Source organism: Pelmatolapia mariae, linkage group LG8 (assembly GCF_036321145.2).
Source record: "Pelmatolapia mariae isolate MD_Pm_ZW linkage group LG8, Pm_UMD_F_2, whole genome shotgun sequence".
NCBI classification, from domain to species: domain Eukaryota; kingdom Metazoa; phylum Chordata; class Actinopteri; order Cichliformes; family Cichlidae; genus Pelmatolapia; species Pelmatolapia mariae.
The window spans coordinates 21302569-21321096 of record NC_086234.1 but is presented as its reverse complement, the minus strand read 5'-3'; the positions used below and the strand labels follow the sequence as shown (position 1 = coordinate 21321096).

Sequence of the window (18528 nt, the reverse complement as noted above, 5' to 3'; positions counted from 1 at the left end):
ATGACAAGATGTGTGACAGAAAAACTTTAAACCACCTGAAACAATTTATCTTTTGACAAAGAAAATTGTCATTTCAGGTATAAAGCTGTAATTTTGATTTCAAACTGTAACAGCAGATACGCTCATGGCACTGTAACTTGATTTTTCTGACATAAGAGACAATAAAAAATGATTAAGGCACCCAGCACAGCACATCCAAACATTCAGTACCTGTTTAAGCAGCATTCGGAGATGAGCCTGCACAGCTCCTGAGTAATGCTCCCCTCTGCAGCTCTGTGAGCTGTAATATGAGTGTTGGGCCATGTCCGCAACAGTATCCACTGACTGGTGTCCTGTGGTGCCTTGTTGCATTGTGTGGAGGACTGGATTGCAGAGACAAACAGCAAACAGTTAATGTTTTCATTCAGGCACCAAAGTCAAACACTATAGGCCGATATCAGCCTCGATGGGGGGTATTGGTCTATAATCAAACCAGATGACAGTAGCTGGTATTTGTTCGTCACTGTCAGATCAATTTTTGAACAAAAACGATGTTCAAAGCTAGTGTAATGAAGAGTTGAAAGACATTTCTTCATGTCTCTGGCACAAAGGGTGGGATAAAAGCATCGCTCACAGCACTGTAACTTGATTTATCTTATATAACAGTCAATAAAAGATGATTAAAGCACCAGCACAGCGCATCCAGACATTCAATAAACAAAAGGAAGTTAACTGTTGTTATACTGAAATTATATATTTAAAATTCTCCTTTTTTGAAGTTTGTGTGCCAACTTTTAGACAAAGTTTTATGCTTCAATGCATGTTTTAAAAAGTTAAAAAAGAGAGAGAGAGAGAGTAGGTATAAAATACTCCAATTACTCACATGTATTTTGGACAGTGGAAACAAAACATTACTGTTGATGCTATCTCATAGATCATCTACCACACTGGATTAATCAGGTAGCAAAGCTCCAGACATCACCTCTCTCTTTCTTGAACTACAGAAACTGCTGGCAGAAATTCCCTCAATGAACTAGTGAATTAACCAATAACACATTTAACAGTAAAATCAAGAGTAATGCATTTATAAAACATTTGTATTATTGGCTCTGGCAAAGGCCTAAAAACTTCCAGTTTATACACTGACCAGTCACTTCATTAAGTACACCTTGGACACCCTTTTGCCTTAAGGACTGCCTTCATTCTTTGTGGCACACATTCAACATTCCTCCCTTAACACAGCACATGATCCTGCTAGAAGCAGCCATCATAGAGATGCACATGGTTGGCAAAAATACTAAGGTGGGATGTGGAATTTAAATGATGCTCATTTGGTAAAGGGGCCTAAAGTGTGCCAAAAAATGCCCCACACACTATTACACCACCACCAGCAGCCTGAACCATTAACACAAAGCAGGATGAATCCCTGCTTCATGGTTTTTACTCCAAATTCCGACCTTGACAATTACATGTCAAAGCAGGCTCCAGGCAACATTTTTCCAGTCTTCTGTCCAAGTTTGGTGAACCTGTGAGAATTCTAGCCTCGGTTTCTTGATCTTAGCTGAGATGGCACCTGGTGTGGTCGCTGCTGTAGCCCGTTTTCTTCAAGTGTTGAGTTTAGAGTAACTCTGTGATGAGTTATTTGAGTTTTTACTGCCTTCCTGTTAGCTTTTTCTTTGACTTCTATCATCAACAAGACATTTTCACCCAGAGAACTGCCGCTCACTGGATATTGACTCTTTTTTGGTACCATCCTCTGTAAACCCTAGAGATGCTTGTGTGGGAAAATCACAGTCAACCAGCAGTTTCTGAAATACGTGGACCAGCCTGTCCAGCCCCAACAGCAATGCCACATTCAAAGTCACTTAAATCCCCTTTCATCCTTATTCTGATGCTCAGTTTAGTGAAACTCAGCAGGTCGTCTTGGCTATGTCTGCATGGGTAAATGCACTGAGCTGCTGCCATAGGCTGACTTAACATTTGTGTTAACAATGTAGTAATCAGTGAGTGTATGGGGGTAGTGATGTGCATCATAGCTCTTTTTTTTTAATAGAAGACGTTTAAGCAAACCTTAAAAATGTCTGAAGCCTGTTTTAGATATTAGGATGGGGGTGTAAAGGTGTGTAGGATTTTCAATAAAAGAAAGAGCTCACTCTGGCTGAATGCACTTGTCTTGCACGCCTCCTTGTATGGCTATTAATACACGTTTATAACAGGAGTCAGGGACTTTTAACGGAAAGTATACTTACAACTTTTAAAATTAATAATCCCCTCTCTTAATCAGCCAAAAAAAAAAAGAAAAAAAAGAGACTTTTCATTTATTGTGTAAAGTGTAAAGTAAAAAGGAGTAGGACACATTTCCACTGTCCTCTCACAGCGGGGAGGCTTCGACGTTAGCCCAGCCCATCAGCGATGCTAAGGAAGTAGCATTGTTTACAGGGGCGGGACGTGAGCATGGAGCAAAAGTGTAACTAGAAGCCTCCTAAACCGACTCTGTTGACTTGAGACAAACACTAAAAGGCAGCTATGTGTAACCTCGACTAGATGGTAAGGGGAGAGCGAGCATGAAAATGGGTTTACAGGGTGAAAAAACGAAGACTTGGTTCAGTTTTGCTAACGCTGCTGTGTGGGCGCTGAGAGGTTTCAGCGGATGCTAACGTAACTTGTTCACCTGAGTCGTTTTTAAAGGTCTTTAACGCGTTTAAAGGAAGTAACTATGACTAAGAATTAACTGTAACAAAGCTTAATTGTTTCTTGTTAAGCTTGCTACCTGCTCTCGGTGAGTTTGTACCGTAAACACCTGTTGTTTGCCTCTCTGTGATGCTGCCAGGTGAGATATGGATTTCCTGACGCTGTTTGGTATTTACGTCGTGGTGGTGCTCACATGCATAGCTCTAGTGTGCAGATACTCCGGCCAGCAACACAGCCCCCTTAATTCACTCTACAGCTTTGCATTAAAGGTAAGAAAAGAGCAGAAACAGGATGAGTATGAAGCTTTTCTTTTTATGCAATTCCAAAAACCGACACTCTGTGGCGCTGTTGTCTCAATATAAAGAAAACCTATCCACTCCACTTACAACTATGTGGTTTTTTTCACAGAGACTTGCATCGATTACTCCAAAATGGCTGCAGAAGTTTTCACAGTGGACCTTGCACAGACTGTTCCATCAGAGGTTTGTAGTTCACTCTTAGCGTTTACAGAGTTTAATGTTTATTTAAGGCTTGATTCAGTGTTATTTGCATTTGACTACAGGAGCAACGCGTTCATATACCTGCACATCCTGCTGGAGGGCGCCGTGTATGCAGAGTTCACCTACGAGGTGTTTGGCTTCTGTAGGGAGATGGACACCACTCTGATCAGCCTATCTGTGCCTTATATCCTGTTGGCCATCAAGACCTTCTTCTTCTACCTCTGCATCAAGACAGACCCAGGTTCATTTTAGTTTGACCACATCTTGTTTAAATGTGTGGTGGTGGTGTCATCAATGGCAGTGTGTTATCTCACTTCTCTCCATCTGTCAGGCACAGTGACAAAGAAGAAAGTTGCCAGTCAGCTGCACATCTATTCGTACGACAGGAGATTGTTTCACCCGGGAATCTCATGTTCGACTTGCCAGCTTGTCAAACCAGCCCGCTCGAAACACTGTAGTGAGTGCTTTTTAATTTGTCAATGTCAGCACCTGAGGTACTGGGAGAAAAAGAAAGGTAGCGTGTCTTAGTGCTGACTGTAACTCCTCCTGTGATTCAGGGGTCTGCAACAGGTGTGTGCAGCGTTTCGACCACCACTGCGTCTGGGTGAACAACTGCATCGGTGCTCAGAACACACGTTACTTCCTGCTTTACCTCTTCAGCGTCTGTGCCATGGCGTGCGACATCGCCCTGTTAACGGTGGACATGCTGCTTCATGTCGTGCTGCGCACAGGGCTCCTGGGGGCCAGTTACTTAGATGAGAACGGCCAACGGCAGCCAGCGGGATTTCTGTTTGTCGTGCAGGTACTGCTGACACACTGAATATTGCACACAGCTGTTTTTGCTTCTAACTGAAATTGAATTTTAATCACCCGCCCCTCCTCCCACTTTTTTCTTCCAGCATCTCTTCCTTACTTTTCCCCGAATTGTCTTCATGCTGGGCTTCTTACTCTTCGTATTCTTCCTCCTGGCGGGTTACACCATGTTCCATTCCTTTCTTGCTGTTGTGAACCAGACCTCCAATGAGTGGTACAAAAGTCGAGGCTACGTTTGCCAGCACTGCCACCCATCTACAGCGGCCGATATTCTCTGTAGCCCCGTCCCAGATCACTCTAAAAGATACTACTACAGCAGGGGGGTCCTCCGAAATCTGGGGGAGATTTTCTTCCCTCCACAGCCTGTTCAGAAAAAAGACAATTGATTGGTTACATTTACTGTCTACGATAACTACTGTAAACACTACTGGAAAATAAAGTTTATTGGTTTCTTTATGGCCTCTGGTTTGTGAATTGCTGATTGTTTTAATTAACTGTTGCAGCTACAAGCTTACCAAATCAAACACTTAGAGGTAGCTTCTGTGATTATGTTGAAGCCCAAAGTAGCTGCTGCTTGTGGGATTAATGGGGATGTATTTACACAAGTTATTTTGATGGCTGAGGAGAGGTTTTTTTATGTTATTACATTTAACTTCTTATGACCAGTATGTTGGAGTTTTAGTAATATGAAAAAGTTAAGAAGTTGGGAGGAGAAAAATAAAGTATAGATGAAGTCACAATAATATAACATTGAAAAGAAAAAGCTGACCCTACCTTGGAACTTCAGCTAAATGTAAGGAACGTGTTTCCAGTCAACAATGAACAAAAAAATTTGATAAAAATCAGCTATACATCCAGTGTTCTGATTTTTTCTTCTTAAACTTTATTAAAACCACGATACAAAGTAACATAACAATTAAAAAAATCAGAAGATGGGTTAGAAAACAAATGTGTTTGCTGATTGAGTTATTCACACAACAAATCATCATCATAAAGCACCTGTTCTTCTAATTTAAAAGAAAAAGAAAAAGATTTTATTACTTTTATTTTATCAAAGCGGAAGTTTGACCGGACTTCTTAGTGTGTGGCTCCTGTCGCTTTAAGCCGGTGCGGAAGTAATCGCTGCATTGATGCAACGCTCGGCGGTCAGAAGGTCAGGCTGCTTCTCCGGTGGATTGGAGCTCCTCACACAGCACACCAAAACCGGTTGTTTTGACCGGTTATTAGCGGTTAACATTTACAGCTCGCCTCTTTGTCTCCTGCCATAGCGCTACTACTTTACTTGAGTAAGTATCGTGACATTAGCGGCTTTTTTTCCTCGGTGAGGAAAGCAACGTCCAGTAGCGATAGCTGACAGCCGGTAAAGCTTCCCGTTTTTAAATTTCTTCACGCTCCGTTCACCGCAGTCTTCCCCGATGTCTGTGTCAAAATGCACCCGGCTGAGCGGAGCTCTGGTGAAGCAGCTGCTGGACTCTGTGGACAGCATCCTGTTCGACTGCGACGGCGTCATCTGGCGGGGGGATCAGGCCATTCCCGGAGCTCCTCAAGTCATAAACCTTCTGAAGGAAAAGGGCAAGAGGGTGTTCTTCGTCACCAACAACAGCACTAAGTCTAGGAAGATGTATGCCGATAAAATGACCGCGCTCGGCTTCGACGTGACGGAAGATGAAGTGTTCGGGACCGCGTACTGCTGTGCTATGTACCTGAAAACGGTCTGCAAGCTGGAGGACAAAGTGTACCTGATAGGAAGCAACGCGATGAGGCAGGAGCTGGAGGCGGTGGGGATCCAGCAGACCGGGGTGGGACCCGACCACATCTGCGGAAAGCCGATTGACTGGGCCAACGTGCCCCTGGACCCCGAGGTGAAGGCGGTGGTGGTCGGTTTCGACGAGCATTTCAGTTACATGAAATTGAACCGAGCCATGCAGTATCTGACCCAGCAGGGCTGTCTGTTTGTGGGGACCAACAGGGACACCAGGCTGCCCCTGGAAGGAGGCAAGGCCGTCCCAGGTAAACAGTTACTCTGCACTTTGTTCCATTTAACGCATTTTTAAAACTCAGTAGGGGCCTTTTATTTGCTTTTATTTAGGTCAGAAAATCCACAGAACTATTTTCAGGGTGATGTCAGCACAAGAGATTTATTGTTCAGCCTTGTATAACCATAAACAGATGTTAGAACACCTGAATAGAGGCAGTGCTGAGGCTTTTAAGTGTATTGGCAACAATTTATTTTCAATCTTGTCCTCTTTCCTGTCAATCTGAACAGACCTGTTCTGTAGGATTAAACAGTAAACGGTCACCTCACCTACTGACTGTCACTCTTAACCTTCAGGTACCGGCTGCCTGCTTCAGGCCGTTGAGACGGCAGCCCAGCGGGAGGCCCAGACTGTTGGGAAGCCCAACCACTTCATGTTCGATTGTGTGGCCTCCCAGTTCGGTGTGAAAGCCGACCGTTGCCTGATGGTCGGCGACCGTCTGGACACTGACATCTTGCTGGGCTCCAACTGCGGCCTGAAGACCCTTCTAACCCTCACGGGGGTCAGCACTGTGGCAGATGCCGAAGCCCATCAGAAAAGTGGCTGCCCAGAGAGGCAGGGGATGGTGCCGGATTACTACGTGGAGAGCATCGCGGACCTCCTTCCAGCTCTGCAGGGATGAGACTAAGCAACCTGCACAACACTCAGGATCCAGTGTTTTTTTTTCTTTGTTTTTTTTCTTTTAAAAAAGGGAATTTTTTTGTTTTGTGTTGTTTTCTGCTGCTTCAGATCATCTCTGTAACAGCACTTACCTGCTGTGGGACAGGAGACTAAAGCTATAGAAGCTCTATCTATATTTTATTTTATCTACTAAACCTAATTTTAATATGTTTTAAGTGATTATTAACAGCGTGAGAACAATAATCCTCAGTATTTTTTCAATGTATTTAAGCGTTGAGTTACGTTGCAAATGAGTGTGTTCCTTTCTTTTTTTTAAAAAAGATGTCAGTGAACTATAAAGACCCTCACCAGATATGCAATGTAACCTCTTGAGCAACTACAAGTCAAACTTGGGAAGAGAAGTGAGCACACACGAAGTGTCAACAGTTTAGTAATAAGGTTTACATCATTGTTCCAACGGGCAGAATCAGACTGAAAGGCGCTGAACTGGCTGAACTTGAGCTTTGTTTGTTCTGTATTCTAAGACCTCAACACAATGTTCCGATATCTGCATTTAGATTCAAGGGATTGTGCAAGAGTAATATTTGGATCCGTCATGTTATTTATTACTTCATAAAACAATCACATTAACATTTTAAAAAAATATGTCTGACTTTCCTTAAGGGTAAGTATCATATCCAAAAAAGACACGTTAAACTCAAAAATAAACTATTTTTACACGATCTACCATACTGTCTGCCTGGTTCATGTTTCTTGTTTTTCAACACATTCACTGATTTCCTGATTATTACTTTTAAAATTGTTGAAACTTCTTATTTTTGGGTGGTTTAAATTTTTATATAGATTGAACAGGGCATGTCCTTCAGTGTGGATAGTAAATACAAATTGTAGGACTGTTTTCATACATTTGCACAACATCTCTAAAATGCATGCACAGGGACTAGAAAGAGAGCATATTTCTCCTATCACTGGCTCCCAGTTAGATCCAGAATCTAATCTAAAATCCTTCTCCACACATACAAGGTCTTGAATAATCAGGTCTTATCTTTTGTTGAAGACTTCATAGTACCGTATCACCCCAGTAGAGCACTTCACTCAGACTGGTAGCCTACTTGTGGCTATTTAGAGATAGAATAGGAGGCAGAGCCTCCAGCTTCCAGTTTGGGTTCGGGAGATAGACACCCACTCTACTTTTAAGATTAGACTTAAAACTTTCCCTTTTGATAAAGCTTATGGTTAGGGCTGGATAAGGTGACCCTGAACCCTCCTTTAATTATGCTGCAGTGGTCTAGGCTGCTGCGGGCTCCCATGATGCACTGAGCGCTTCTTTTTCACTCACAATGTGTTTATAAATCACTCTGTATTTCACCATTAGTTATTATTAATCTCTGGCTCTCTTTCACAGTGTGTCAAACTCACTTGCAACAAAGAACACGTTTTACATGCTGTTTTTAATCTAGGCCTGAACATCAAGTCCATTTATTCTGGCCACTTGTGTGTGTTTTTTTTTTATTCACTTACGATTTGAATCCTGTCACTGGTTAACATATAAATACAGAAAAATATTTTTTATCATCTTTCTGCACATAGTTTTTCTGTTGTTTTTAACACTGATAATGCCTTTCCCCTTCCCTGGACAGCCATGTAAATTCAATTGTGCATTCTTTTAATGATCACTGTTTTAAATAAGGTAGCTCCTTTTAAAACCAGAAATGCCCCCTCTGCTAAATCCTTACCCTGGATGAGTAACAGTATTAATAATTGATAGCATTCAACAGTGGAACGTTTGGACCAGGCAGACGGTGTGGTAGATGCCTTGATTATTATAATTTACTGTCTTAAAAGTTGAAAAAAGGAGACAGATAAAGTTCTTTAAGTTTGTGAAGACATTTCACTTCTTATCCAAGAGGCTTCTTCAGTTATAAAAATAAAAACTGGAAAGTCCTAGGTCTTTAACCCCGACTGGGGTTTGTTCCCTTGGAGGATCATGTGATTTACCACAAGAGCCAAGGTTGCTCGTTGCTTTAGGTTTAGAGTGAACTTCTCTCAAAGTCCTCAGTCACCTTGAGCTGTCATCGGCTGGATGCAGCACCAGCGGCAGCATATCACCCCTCACCTGACGAGAGAGGCTTCCCAGCCCGTGCCTGCCTTACCTCTTTGTCCATTGTTTGGACTGTTGGGGAGAAGCCAGTTCCTCTCGTGTAAGTGTATGTTGGAGCAAGGGGGAAAAGGAGTGGGGGGACAGGGGCAATAAAGAGATGGATCATGTTAAAGAGGCGTATTAAGCCACATTAGAGAAGACATTAAAAAAAATGAAGGTAATTTCTGGAAGGCAAAACTTGGAAATTGAGTTTGGCGAGATCTCGAAGTTTTGGGTGAAGCGTGACTTTTTTTTCCCGTTTTTTGGGGGGAGGGAATCTGTGAGACCTGAGGAGGGGATGAGGGGAGGGGGAGGTGTGAGGTTTGTGAGGACAAAGAAAAGAGAAGCCGGTCAGGTGTACCGAGTCTCAGTCCAGTGCTGGTCATGACCACAGCTCCATGCCGGTAGCTACGAGAAGTGAGCAGACCGAGTGAGGAGCCGCCAAGGGACACAGCGATGGTGAGGTGCTGGAAGCGTTCAGAAAACTGCCTGGAGGAAGAAGAGTGCACGGTAAGCGCGTTACAGACAAGAGGGAAGATTTGAAATAGCTGGGATATGTTGGTTACTTACAGACCCCACTTTTGTTGTATTACAAGTTTACACGTTTATTGCTGGGTGTGTTCCTGTTCTGCCACAGCCTGGGATTTAAATACCACAAATAACCATCAAATAGGGTTTTTTAAAGCCTGTTGCTGGTTCATGTGTTCTCAGGATGGGGGCCCTGAGGAGTCCCCTTTGTTCCACTTCCCGCACAAGGCATTCTGGGTCAGCCTCTCAGCCTGCTTGCTCCTGGCCATCCTCGCCCTGGGTTTGACGGGGCACTTCGGGAGGTCTCAGCCTCACACTCAGGTATGACAAACACCTTCCCTTATCATGCCCTGGTTTACATTTTACAACTTCTGATTTACAAATCTCTGTTTTTTCAGCCTTTGCAGACTGTGAGGTTCACTGTTTCAGATCAGACTGGCGCGCTTATCAACCAGTCAGCAGTTGTTGACCAGCAGAATGACTTGGTGACCTTCTCTGTGACCTCGTCGCTGAATCAGACGTCCACTGTGCTCTTTGATATAAAACATGTATGTCCAGATGACTTGAATTACTCTGAATAATTAGAAAAAAGGGGGAACATCTGCGAGTTATGATGGGTAAATGTGTTTCTGTGTTTCAGAGTCTGATATGCTACAAGCCCGTCAGCCAGGAGAGCTGCTTCCTGAGAAAGATGGAGCAGTCAGACTACAAGAATGTGAACTCCGTCCTCCACGAGTCGGCACGCAAGGTAGCGGGCAGGGGACATGTTATATAATATGGTCTTCCCCACTGCATTACTGCATTACGAGAGACATCAAAGTGCACCAGGCATATTAAGAAAAAGTTGCCCTTTTAGCTCTGCCAGGTGTTTCTAAGGTAGCAGCCGCACTAATGTGTGAACTGGCATTTCAGTGCACTGCACCACTGAGCCAGGACTTGGTGGTTTTGCATGACTTTGTTGGGTACGCCGTACAAAGAGAGAGGTGAAGCGTACAGGGCCTTGAAGAGCCTCATAGTCTGTCTCTCTTACTCCGATGGCTGAATTCCTCAGCACATCTGATCCCTTCAGCCCCCTCGGCGTGCCCGAGGATATTCTTACAGGAGGTTACCGCAGCGAGCCCGAGCCCTGGCCTGGGCACAATGGCCACTCTGTGTGAGGGCTTTTCAACTTTTAAGGCGCTTCTTTTTGGATTAAAATACAGGTTGATGCATTAAAGGGCCAGCGTGTATCTGCTTGTTGACAAATGCCTGGATCTTGAACACTGACATCCAGTCTTTAAAAAGTTTTCATCTGTGTCATTATCTGATTCTTAATTATGAATTGACAATATGATCAGGTGAATGGTGCTGGCCCTGGCTGAATGGAGACCTTGAGATGAGTTGTGGGACCTTGGAGGTAAACTGAGAGGGACTTCTTATCATCTTTTTACACAATACCCCAGTTCCTCGTCTCAGAAGCTGCTTTTCTGTGATCCTGTCTCATGGTGTCACATATCTCATACAGGCTCTGTGTATTCAAACGTAGCTGCTGTAGCCATTTAATCTATGATATTGGGGCTAGCAGATGTGGCTTGTTTGTGCTGAGACACAATGGTCTTATTGGTTCTTTTTAACAGAAAAGGAAAACTGGTTGGTGTGTGAGCTACTCGAGCACAACAGGACTTTAAGCGGTTTGTTATCAGAGCCAATCAGAGTTGTAAGAGGCGCAATTACGCACAGTGTTTGGGGTGAATGCGAGCACAAATTCAAAGTTGGCCTCATCAGTGCAGATATCAGGCTAATAGGAGCTCAAGTTTCCATCTTTTTTTCTCGCTTTTTCTCCTTTATGAGTTTAATATGATTCCTCACAGTAATTAAAATACTTTCCGCTGAAAATAAGAACTCTTTGTTGTGGATATTGATACTGCGGTGCTGTCCTCGGCAGAGCCAGTTCCAGCTGTCTGGGAATGAGACCCAGAGGCAGATGGAGTTCCTGGGAGTCCTGGCAGCCAGTCAGGTGAATGTGTCCTCGCTGGAGGAGCCTCTCCAGGCCCTGTGTCAGGACAGGTCGGTCCACTGGACCAGGAGGACCGAGGGTGAGGGGACTGCTTTGGCTCAAACGTCAAACGTTAAAAAAAAGCTTTACAATTATTCTGATAAGGTTTAGGAAAAAAAAGTTAAACTAGTGAAAAAACAAAGCTGATATATTCTGAATTTTATCTGTTGTCAACAAAACCACATGTTTTCACTGTGTGACATCTTTTTGCATTATTAGTGGTGGGATATCAATAGTATCAGTATCAATACATCCAAATATCAATAGTATCGATACCAGCTTTAGTATCGGTACTGGATTGATACTTTGTTTCTATCCTATCCTCTATCCTCTCAGTATGTAGCTCACTGAATTGTGGTGAGAAAAGTACTTTTTTGGGATATGAAAGAATATACCTCAAACATGCACCATGAAAAATGTCTGAACCGGTTTGTGTTGACTGTCACACACATCAACAACAGAAGGTGACCTAAAGTGCTTTAGGGACAAGCACATTTCAAAATACATGACCACGAAAGGGTTGTTATACTGATTAACTAATTTAACTAATTATTGTAGACAGTAAAAAATTACAGTGATTTGGTCATTAAAATGTGTGAATATACAAATTGATGATTAATCTCACAGACCACACACACTGGTTTCCCCTACATAAGCTACCTTTACTGGTTAAGTATCGATATCTGAAATACTGATCTTGTATATATTTAGTATCGGATCAATACCAAAATTTGAAGTTTCGCACAGCTCAAAGATCAAATGTGCATTAATCCGAAGCTGAAAATATCTCCCAAAATATCTAATGATTTAATCATGAGTTATGTTTTCTGAAAAACTAAAAACACCAGTGTGCTGCATTTCTCCTCTACTTACACTTTCAGGAAAAATGAACTGGCGTCAGGCTCAGTTCCTCAGGAAAGTCAGAACATATTATGGGCTCTGGATTTTTGATGAAATGTGTCTTTATTTGGAACATGGGCTTTAAAAACTGGTTTCACAAGAGCTTCAGATTCGACTTAAAAAGCGATTTCTGATACTGTTTGACAAAGCTGCACCAAAGAGCACCACGGAGTCTTTTACTCTGATGATGATCCCTTTAAATATTCAGAAAACAGTGGAATTTTCTATAACCACCCTAGAACCGTTCCCTACTAGTTTCATAGACTCATTTATGAATCGACTCTTTTTTCCAGACACCTGAGTCACAAATTGGGAGAACAGAACAGAAATTATGCTGAAGTTTTCACACAAGGGCTCATTTGTCAGGGTCACCGGAGCCTGCGCGCAGAGAGGTTTTTCAATTAGCCCTGCGGCCGCTCCGCAACGCAGCAGCGTGTCAGGCTGAAACCTGATTCGTGGCCTAATATGACCTTTCCACGGGGTGAAAGTCTTTTTATGTACTTTACTGTGTGCTCCCTCAACAGCATGTACGTGATCCCATTCTGAACACCAAACTAAATGCTTTTAAATCATGAATGATTCATGCAAATGACTGCATTTCTAAATGATTTGTTTTCAAGTGACACTTTAATCTAAATTTGTATTTTTTAATGAGTCACATGACCTCTCATTTTCTCAGGCCCAGGCAAACAGAGGTTGGTCTACTTCTGCATCGACATCTGCTTCCCCAGCAACATCTGCGTGTCCGTGTGCTTCTACTACCTTCCAGAGTGACTCTGCATTCTCTCTCGATCCTCCCGGCAAAAGATCAGGGAAACAAAGTTGTCTTCTTTTTTTTTTGGCTCCCTCTTCAAGAACAAAAGCGAGCTTTGACAGTTTCCTTTGTGCCATACAGCCACCAGTAAACCATTTTCTTCCTTCCGAGAAAGAAGTGAGCTGGAGACGGGCTGTCACAGTTATCGCCAAATCCCCATCATCACTCTCTTCATGTATAATACCCTCTCTGGTGGCACGCTTCAGAGATTAAAGAAGAAAGAACCCCCCCCCCCCCTTTTTGTTGTAAATGCCTGTAACTGTATGTCCTGTAACGGACTGCTGTGTGTAATCGTTCCTGTTACAATGTGACTGTTTTGTTCTGAGAATAAAAGACACAACCTGTTGGGTATAAAGACATTTCTGTGCACCATTTATTCAGCAGTCCTCCTCCACATGATGAAGAACAGAACAGCTATTCAAATAAATCATACATAGCACATGTAAGAGATTAAACACATCTGCTGCACACACAAAGCACCTGTGATTAATGTGGTCTTTTTTACAATAAATATAGTGCTCTGTAAAAACAGAGTTTTGCAATTTGAATTAAAAAAACAAACTATTATGTCTGCCTCATCATTGACAGATTTCTTTCTGTACGTCTGTGGAAACAAAATAGGTCCATTAAAACAGATTTTAGCTTTACAGATTTTTATTTTGGCTGTGTCGCTCTGCATATATGCCAGAGATGGCCACTGTGCCCGCTTCCCCGAGTCGATTGTTGTACTGGCGCTGACATACGCGACATGAGTGGCACCCTCATAAGAGTCTTTATTTCCTGTCTGACAACCTTTTATCTCTTCCTTCTGCTTCCTCCTCCTTCTCCTTCTCAGCCGAGCACGCTGTCATTAAAGGCCAGACACACCACGGCCTTCTGGTGGCCGCTGTATTCCCTTTTGATCTCACCAGTTTCCACGCACCACAGGCGAGCCAGGTTGTCTGAGGAGGCTGTGGAGTGAGTGAAAAAATAGAATTAAAACAAAGCAATGTCTAGCCTTGCATGAAAGTGTCTAAAAGTTAAAAAATATCATAATCTGAGAACAAACTTACAGCCATGTTTAAACCATTTTAAACCCCTTTTACATAATTCCAGATGTAATGGCAGGGCAGGGGTTAGTGTGACAAATGAGGACAAAATCAGAAAATGAGACGTCCTTTTTATCCTACAAACAGCCACATTTCAAATCTGCAGCCCTCAGACAGATTGCAATGTTTTACTTTAACAACTCTTATTCAGTTTTGAGATCTGGTGTTGCAGTGTGCTGCTGTACGGACCTGTAACAATATACTGCGAGTCTCCGGAGAAGGCGCAGTCCCACATCCAGCCTCTGGATGTTTCTCCCGGATTATTGCTCTTGATGCTGAGCTCCGTCATCAGTGAGAAATTGGACGTCCTCCAGATCTTACACGTCTGGTCTGCCGAGCAGGTGGCCAGCAGCCTGGAGGCGACGACGAATGCAAAATGTCAAGTTGTATTTTCGGTGGGGAAATGAGGGGTAAATTGGAGAAAAAGGTTCACTCACGTGGAATCGGGGCTGAACTTGCAGCGGAGGGAATAGCGTTTGTGTGCAGGGATCTTGGTCTTGGGAATGAGCTGAGTCACTTCATCCCCGATGCCTCCAGCGAGGTTCCACACATAACAGTTTCCCTGTAAAAGAGATCCGGGGGGGGGGGGAGAGAACAAGGTTTTCAATAATATAACATGATATAAAAGAGTGAATATATTAACCTGCGCCACATATGCTGCAGATTTTTTTAGGCAACTGACCGAGCTGTTGACTGCTGCCATGTAACTCGCATCTGGGTCAATGTGAACTGAGTTGATTGACACCTCCGGCTCTGGAATTAGCTGCTCATTATGGTCTGTCTTCAGATCCCAGATATGGATCACTCCACTCTGGTCTCCAACTATCAGCTCTGCCTAAAAAAACATAATGAAATCTTCGGTATTAAGTGCAAATGCGCCAGATAGTAACCAAGAGCACAGCCTCACCTGATTCATCTGTGTGTACTGAGTGTCTCACCTGGTTAGGATGCAAGCACACGCAGTTGATCGGAGCGTTTACTTGGAAGATCCTCTGACACTGCAGATTTCTTGACCTACAAGGTAGAGCAGGGATCAGAGTTTAATTTGCTGATCATTAAATAAACAAAGACCAGTGAGCTTGTCCTTCAGTACCTCAGATCCCATATGCGAGCCATGCAGTCCTCTCCTCCTGTGTACATCCAGCGTCCATCTTCGTGGAAGCCCACAGACGTGATGTTCTTGCTAACTCCATCGTAGTTGATGACCGGGTTGGGGTTGTTGGAGTTCAAGTCGTACATGCGGATATGCTGATAACCTTGAAAGCACAATGCAAACATTACTATGAAGCAAAGTAACATTAAGGTGATAAATGAAAAAAGGATTGTGGGGAAATTTGTAACCAACCTGCAGCTGCAATCATACTTCTGTCAGGTGTGACCTCGAGTGAATTTACTTGCTGAGAGTAAATGTTAAGGAAGTGGACAATGTAGGTTGCTGCTATAATATTTTACAGCTCATCAAATTTAAAGGTCAGGGTACTGTCAGGTGAACAGATGACATCAGAACGGAGTCTCTGTGGACTATGATGTTCACAGACAAGGTTGTGATCTGTAGTTAAAGCAAGTGGAAGAGTGTCTGGAGAGAGGAAGAATGAAAGTCAGCAGAAGCAAGACAGAATACATGTGTGAATGAGAGAGAGACAGGCATAACAGTGAAGGTAGCTGAGTTTAGATACCTGGAGTCAACCAACTAAAGTAAAAGACAGTCCACAAGAGAGATGACAAAGAGTGAGCAGACAGGCTGGAGAATGTGGGAATGAGTGTCAGAAGGATAGCAGTAAGAGTGAAAGTGAAGGTTTATAAGATGGTAGTGAGACCTGCTATGATGTGTGGTTTACTGATGGTGACACTGACAAAAAGACATGAGACAGAGCTGGATGTGGCAGAAATGAAGATTTCAAGATTCATTTGGAGTAAAGACAGCGGTTTGGAGACAGGTTAGAGGCAAGGCTGAGATGGTTTGGACATATGCAGAGGAGAGACAGTGTAAATGAGACCAGTGTAGTGTGAATATGGAGCTGCCAGCCAGGAGGAAAACAGGAAGACCACAGAAGAGATTCTTGGATGTGGTGAAGAAGGACATGCAGAGGGTTGGTGTGACAAAAGAGGAGGCCAGGGACAATGTGAGATGAAGGCAATTAACCCCCTGTGGCAAACCCTAAAGGGTTTATAGAAGATCTATAAACAAATAGAAAACACAGAACTAAAACAAAAGCACTTTTTGCGTTCACGTGGATTTTTGTGAGAAGCTATAGATAACATCTGATTAACTTTGAACTTTAAACCTGAGATTTATAAATGGTCATAACCTATAATTATTCAAACATGACAGTACACATTCTGCGTAAGCCTCCATATATCAGGGTAAGGATACTGAGTCCTGGTGCTGGACCGTCCTGGTGCAGATCCCGCTGTGGGCCTGCCAGAAGCGGACAGTGTGGTCGTATCCAGCCGTGGCCAGAATGACCGGGTCGCTGCCCACCGTCCCCTGATTCACATTCATGACGAACTCCTGGCGTATACTGCAGGGAAATTCAATTTGCAACAATTAAAGTAAAATACAAAACACAGCTAAAGCACAAAAAATGGTTAAACTGTTAACGTATCATGAGCTAACTTTAGCAAAAGAGGCTAGCCAAACTTACAGTCTGTGCAATAAACAATAAACGCTTCTAGTATGAAACCATTAGACCCCTTAACTGTAACAACACAGCAATACTACCGTTTTAAAAGGACAAATTTCTTTAGCTCCCCTTTGTTGTTGTTAGTGTTGAAGCCAGGCAAAAAGTACGTCTCCTTAACGCGTCCCTTAGAAACATAATAGTGTTTCAAGAGTTCCGGTTTAATCATTAGATCAGTACCGCCCTCTGCTGGTGTGTCCACGAGGAATAGACATGCTGCAATTAAATACGTACAATGATATTCAAAGAAGTGTATACCAATAATTCGTAATATTAATTAAGACTCATTATGTAATACTGCAACATCTTTTAATTTCAGCTTTATCAGCATCGTCTGGAAAGTTGCTTGTGTCAATATGGTGACATCTCAGTCCTAATACTCGGTACTAAAGTAAAAGAAAGTAAATAATAGAAAGTTGAAAAATGCCATTGAGTCAATAGGATTTAAGATGATCGCTTCTATCACTGTATCCTGTGTTATTTTAAGTACTACTAAACTTTTCGTACATTTCAAATGGCAAGGGTTGAATAGAAACATAGCTGGATGTATAGAAACGTGCCAATATGGATACACGATTGTTGCTTAACGAATAAGGGGTTTTTTCGGTATATAAAAAATTACACTCCAACCTCGTGACATCATCCTCTGTCTGTACAACCAGTTTCTAGAACCGCTCAGAAAAACCTCACAAATACTGTACTCTGTACCACAATCAACAATAGCTGTAACAGGTATTAACTACACATCTAGTATCAACTTAACAGTTATGAAAGACTCATTATTAACAATGTAAAAACAAAAATGAAACAAAAACTATTGCAAAATGATATAAAACTAAAGACATTATAAATCAAAAATCATCATGGTATATTGTCCCCTCATAGTTTCATATATGATCTACTGTCTGGAATGCACTGATGTACAAAATATAAAATTATTAAGATTGAATTAAGATTGATCATTATCTAAAAATAAAAAACAAACAACAACATAAAAACTCAGGTGATTAGAAAAAAATGAACATGATGCACAATCAATATGATTACTATTTGTTTTTGTCCTAGTTTAGTATTTATTCCTAATTTTGTGTCATTTTTGGTGTTTCTTTGGGGCAGATCCGGTTAGAAAAGTGTTGCCAGTTAAGCAACATTTTGTACAAAAAGTTTAGTTGCTGTAAGCTTAAGCTTCAGTCTCCACCTTTTCAGCCAGTATTTTAATGATTAAAATATTTTCTTCAACACACCCGCTATTAATAGTTTCTTGGGCCAACATTAAAATATTATAAGATACATTTTAAGAATAAAAAAACCTAAAGGGATAAAATTACTGTTTAATAACACAGTTTGCTCTTCATTGTCAACATCCGGTTTCAGAATGGTTGCTGTTAGTTAGAGCTTCACATCAGAGTTTGGCTCATTTACCTTTGATTGGCCAAAGTCAAGGTGAAGAGGAGAATTTACAATCAGAAACCTGTGAGTCTGTTTAGGAAAAAAATGTAACTTAAGTGTTTTTGAAAATGTAAAAATGAACATTTTCAGAGTTAAGTGTAATAAAGTGGTTTTAAATTTGTTTAAAATAAATTGTAGTACCATAATTAGATACAGAAATTTCCTCAAAGCATTGTTGGATTTTCTTTTGATTGATTGATTGATTGATTGAGCTAAATTAGGAAAGGGTTTTCCAAGTTTTACTATTGTATGT

General features: G+C 42.1%; 4 protein-coding genes across 5 annotated transcripts; 3 read left to right on the top strand and 1 right to left on the bottom strand.

The window, feature by feature from the left end:
* The first annotated feature begins 2394 nt into the window (after positions 1-2394).
* Positions 2395-4428, top strand: zdhhc4 (zinc finger DHHC-type palmitoyltransferase 4). The gene is made up of 7 exons (XM_063482124.1): positions 2395-2526; positions 2810-2939; positions 3079-3152; positions 3233-3411; positions 3502-3627; positions 3728-3972; positions 4070-4428. The coding sequence occupies exons 2-7, from the start codon at positions 2817-2819 to the stop codon at positions 4367-4369; spliced, it is 1047 nt and encodes a 348-aa protein (XP_063338194.1). The 5' UTR covers positions 2395-2526; positions 2810-2816; the 3' UTR covers positions 4370-4428.
* A 670-nt stretch (positions 4429-5098) lies between these two features.
* On the top strand, positions 5099-7356 carry pgp (phosphoglycolate phosphatase). 2 transcript variants are annotated; one of them, XM_063482123.1, is made up of 3 exons: positions 5099-5269; positions 5390-5993; positions 6316-7356. In XM_063482123.1, the coding sequence occupies exons 2-3, from the start codon at positions 5399-5401 to the stop codon at positions 6639-6641; spliced, it is 921 nt and encodes a 306-aa protein (XP_063338193.1). In that variant the 5' UTR covers positions 5099-5269; positions 5390-5398; the 3' UTR covers positions 6642-7356. The 2 variants fall into 2 exon arrangements, with proteins under 2 accessions (XP_063338193.1, XP_063338192.1); XM_063482122.1 differs by having other exon boundaries at positions 5099-5993.
* A 1869-nt stretch (positions 7357-9225) lies between these two features.
* Positions 9226-13038, top strand: bricd5 (BRICHOS domain containing 5). Its single transcript, XM_063482730.1, has 6 exons — positions 9226-9290; positions 9492-9629; positions 9707-9856; positions 9949-10059; positions 11233-11383; positions 12923-13038. Exons 1-6 carry the CDS (start codon positions 9237-9239, stop codon positions 13015-13017), a joined length of 699 nt encoding a protein of 232 aa, XP_063338800.1. The 5' UTR covers positions 9226-9236; the 3' UTR covers positions 13018-13038.
* Positions 13039-13408: 370 nt separating this feature from the next.
* On the bottom strand, positions 13409-16972 carry mlst8 (MTOR associated protein, LST8 homolog (S. cerevisiae)). Its single transcript, XM_063482121.1, has 9 exons — positions 16868-16972; positions 16520-16667; positions 15491-15542; positions 15239-15401; positions 15084-15159; positions 14828-14980; positions 14583-14707; positions 14335-14498; positions 13409-14007 (listed from the first exon to the last, which is right to left on the bottom strand). The coding sequence occupies exons 2-9, from the start codon at positions 16646-16648 to the stop codon at positions 13889-13891; spliced, it is 981 nt and encodes a 326-aa protein (XP_063338191.1). The 5' UTR covers positions 16649-16667; positions 16868-16972; the 3' UTR covers positions 13409-13888.
* Positions 16973-18528: the final 1556 nt, after the last annotated feature.

Coding starts and splice junctions, on each gene's coding strand:
- zdhhc4 (XM_063482124.1), top strand. CDS start 2,817: ATGGATTTCCTGACGCTGTTTGGTATTTACGTCGTGGTGGTGCTCACA. Junction 3,153..3,232: donor CACAGACTGTTCCATCAGAG/GTTTGTAGTTCA, acceptor ATTTGACTACAG/GAGCAACGCGTTCATATACC. Junction 3,973..4,069: donor GATTTCTGTTTGTCGTGCAG/GTACTGCTGACA, acceptor TTTTTCTTCCAG/CATCTCTTCCTTACTTTTCC.
- pgp (XM_063482123.1), top strand. CDS start 5,399: ATGTCTGTGTCAAAATGCACCCGGCTGAGCGGAGCTCTGGTGAAGCAG. Junction 5,994..6,315: donor AGGAGGCAAGGCCGTCCCAG/GTAAACAGTTAC, acceptor CTTAACCTTCAG/GTACCGGCTGCCTGCTTCAG.
- bricd5 (XM_063482730.1), top strand. CDS start 9,237: ATGGTGAGGTGCTGGAAGCGTTCAGAAAACTGCCTGGAGGAAGAAGAG. Junction 9,291..9,491: donor TGGAGGAAGAAGAGTGCACG/GTAAGCGCGTTA, acceptor ATGTGTTCTCAG/GATGGGGGCCCTGAGGAGTC. Junction 11,384..12,922: donor CTGGACCAGGAGGACCGAGG/GTGAGGGGACTG, acceptor TCATTTTCTCAG/GCCCAGGCAAACAGAGGTTG.
- mlst8 (XM_063482121.1), bottom strand. CDS start 16,648: ATGAATGTGAATCAGGGGACGGTGGGCAGCGACCCGGTCATTCTGGCC. Junction 14,981..15,083: donor TGTGCTTGCATCCTAACCAG/GTGAGACACTCA, acceptor ATGTTTTTTTAG/GCAGAGCTGATAGTTGGAGA. Junction 14,008..14,334: donor CTCGCAGTATATTGTTACAG/GTCCGTACAGCA, acceptor CTCACTCCACAG/CCTCCTCAGACAACCTGGCT.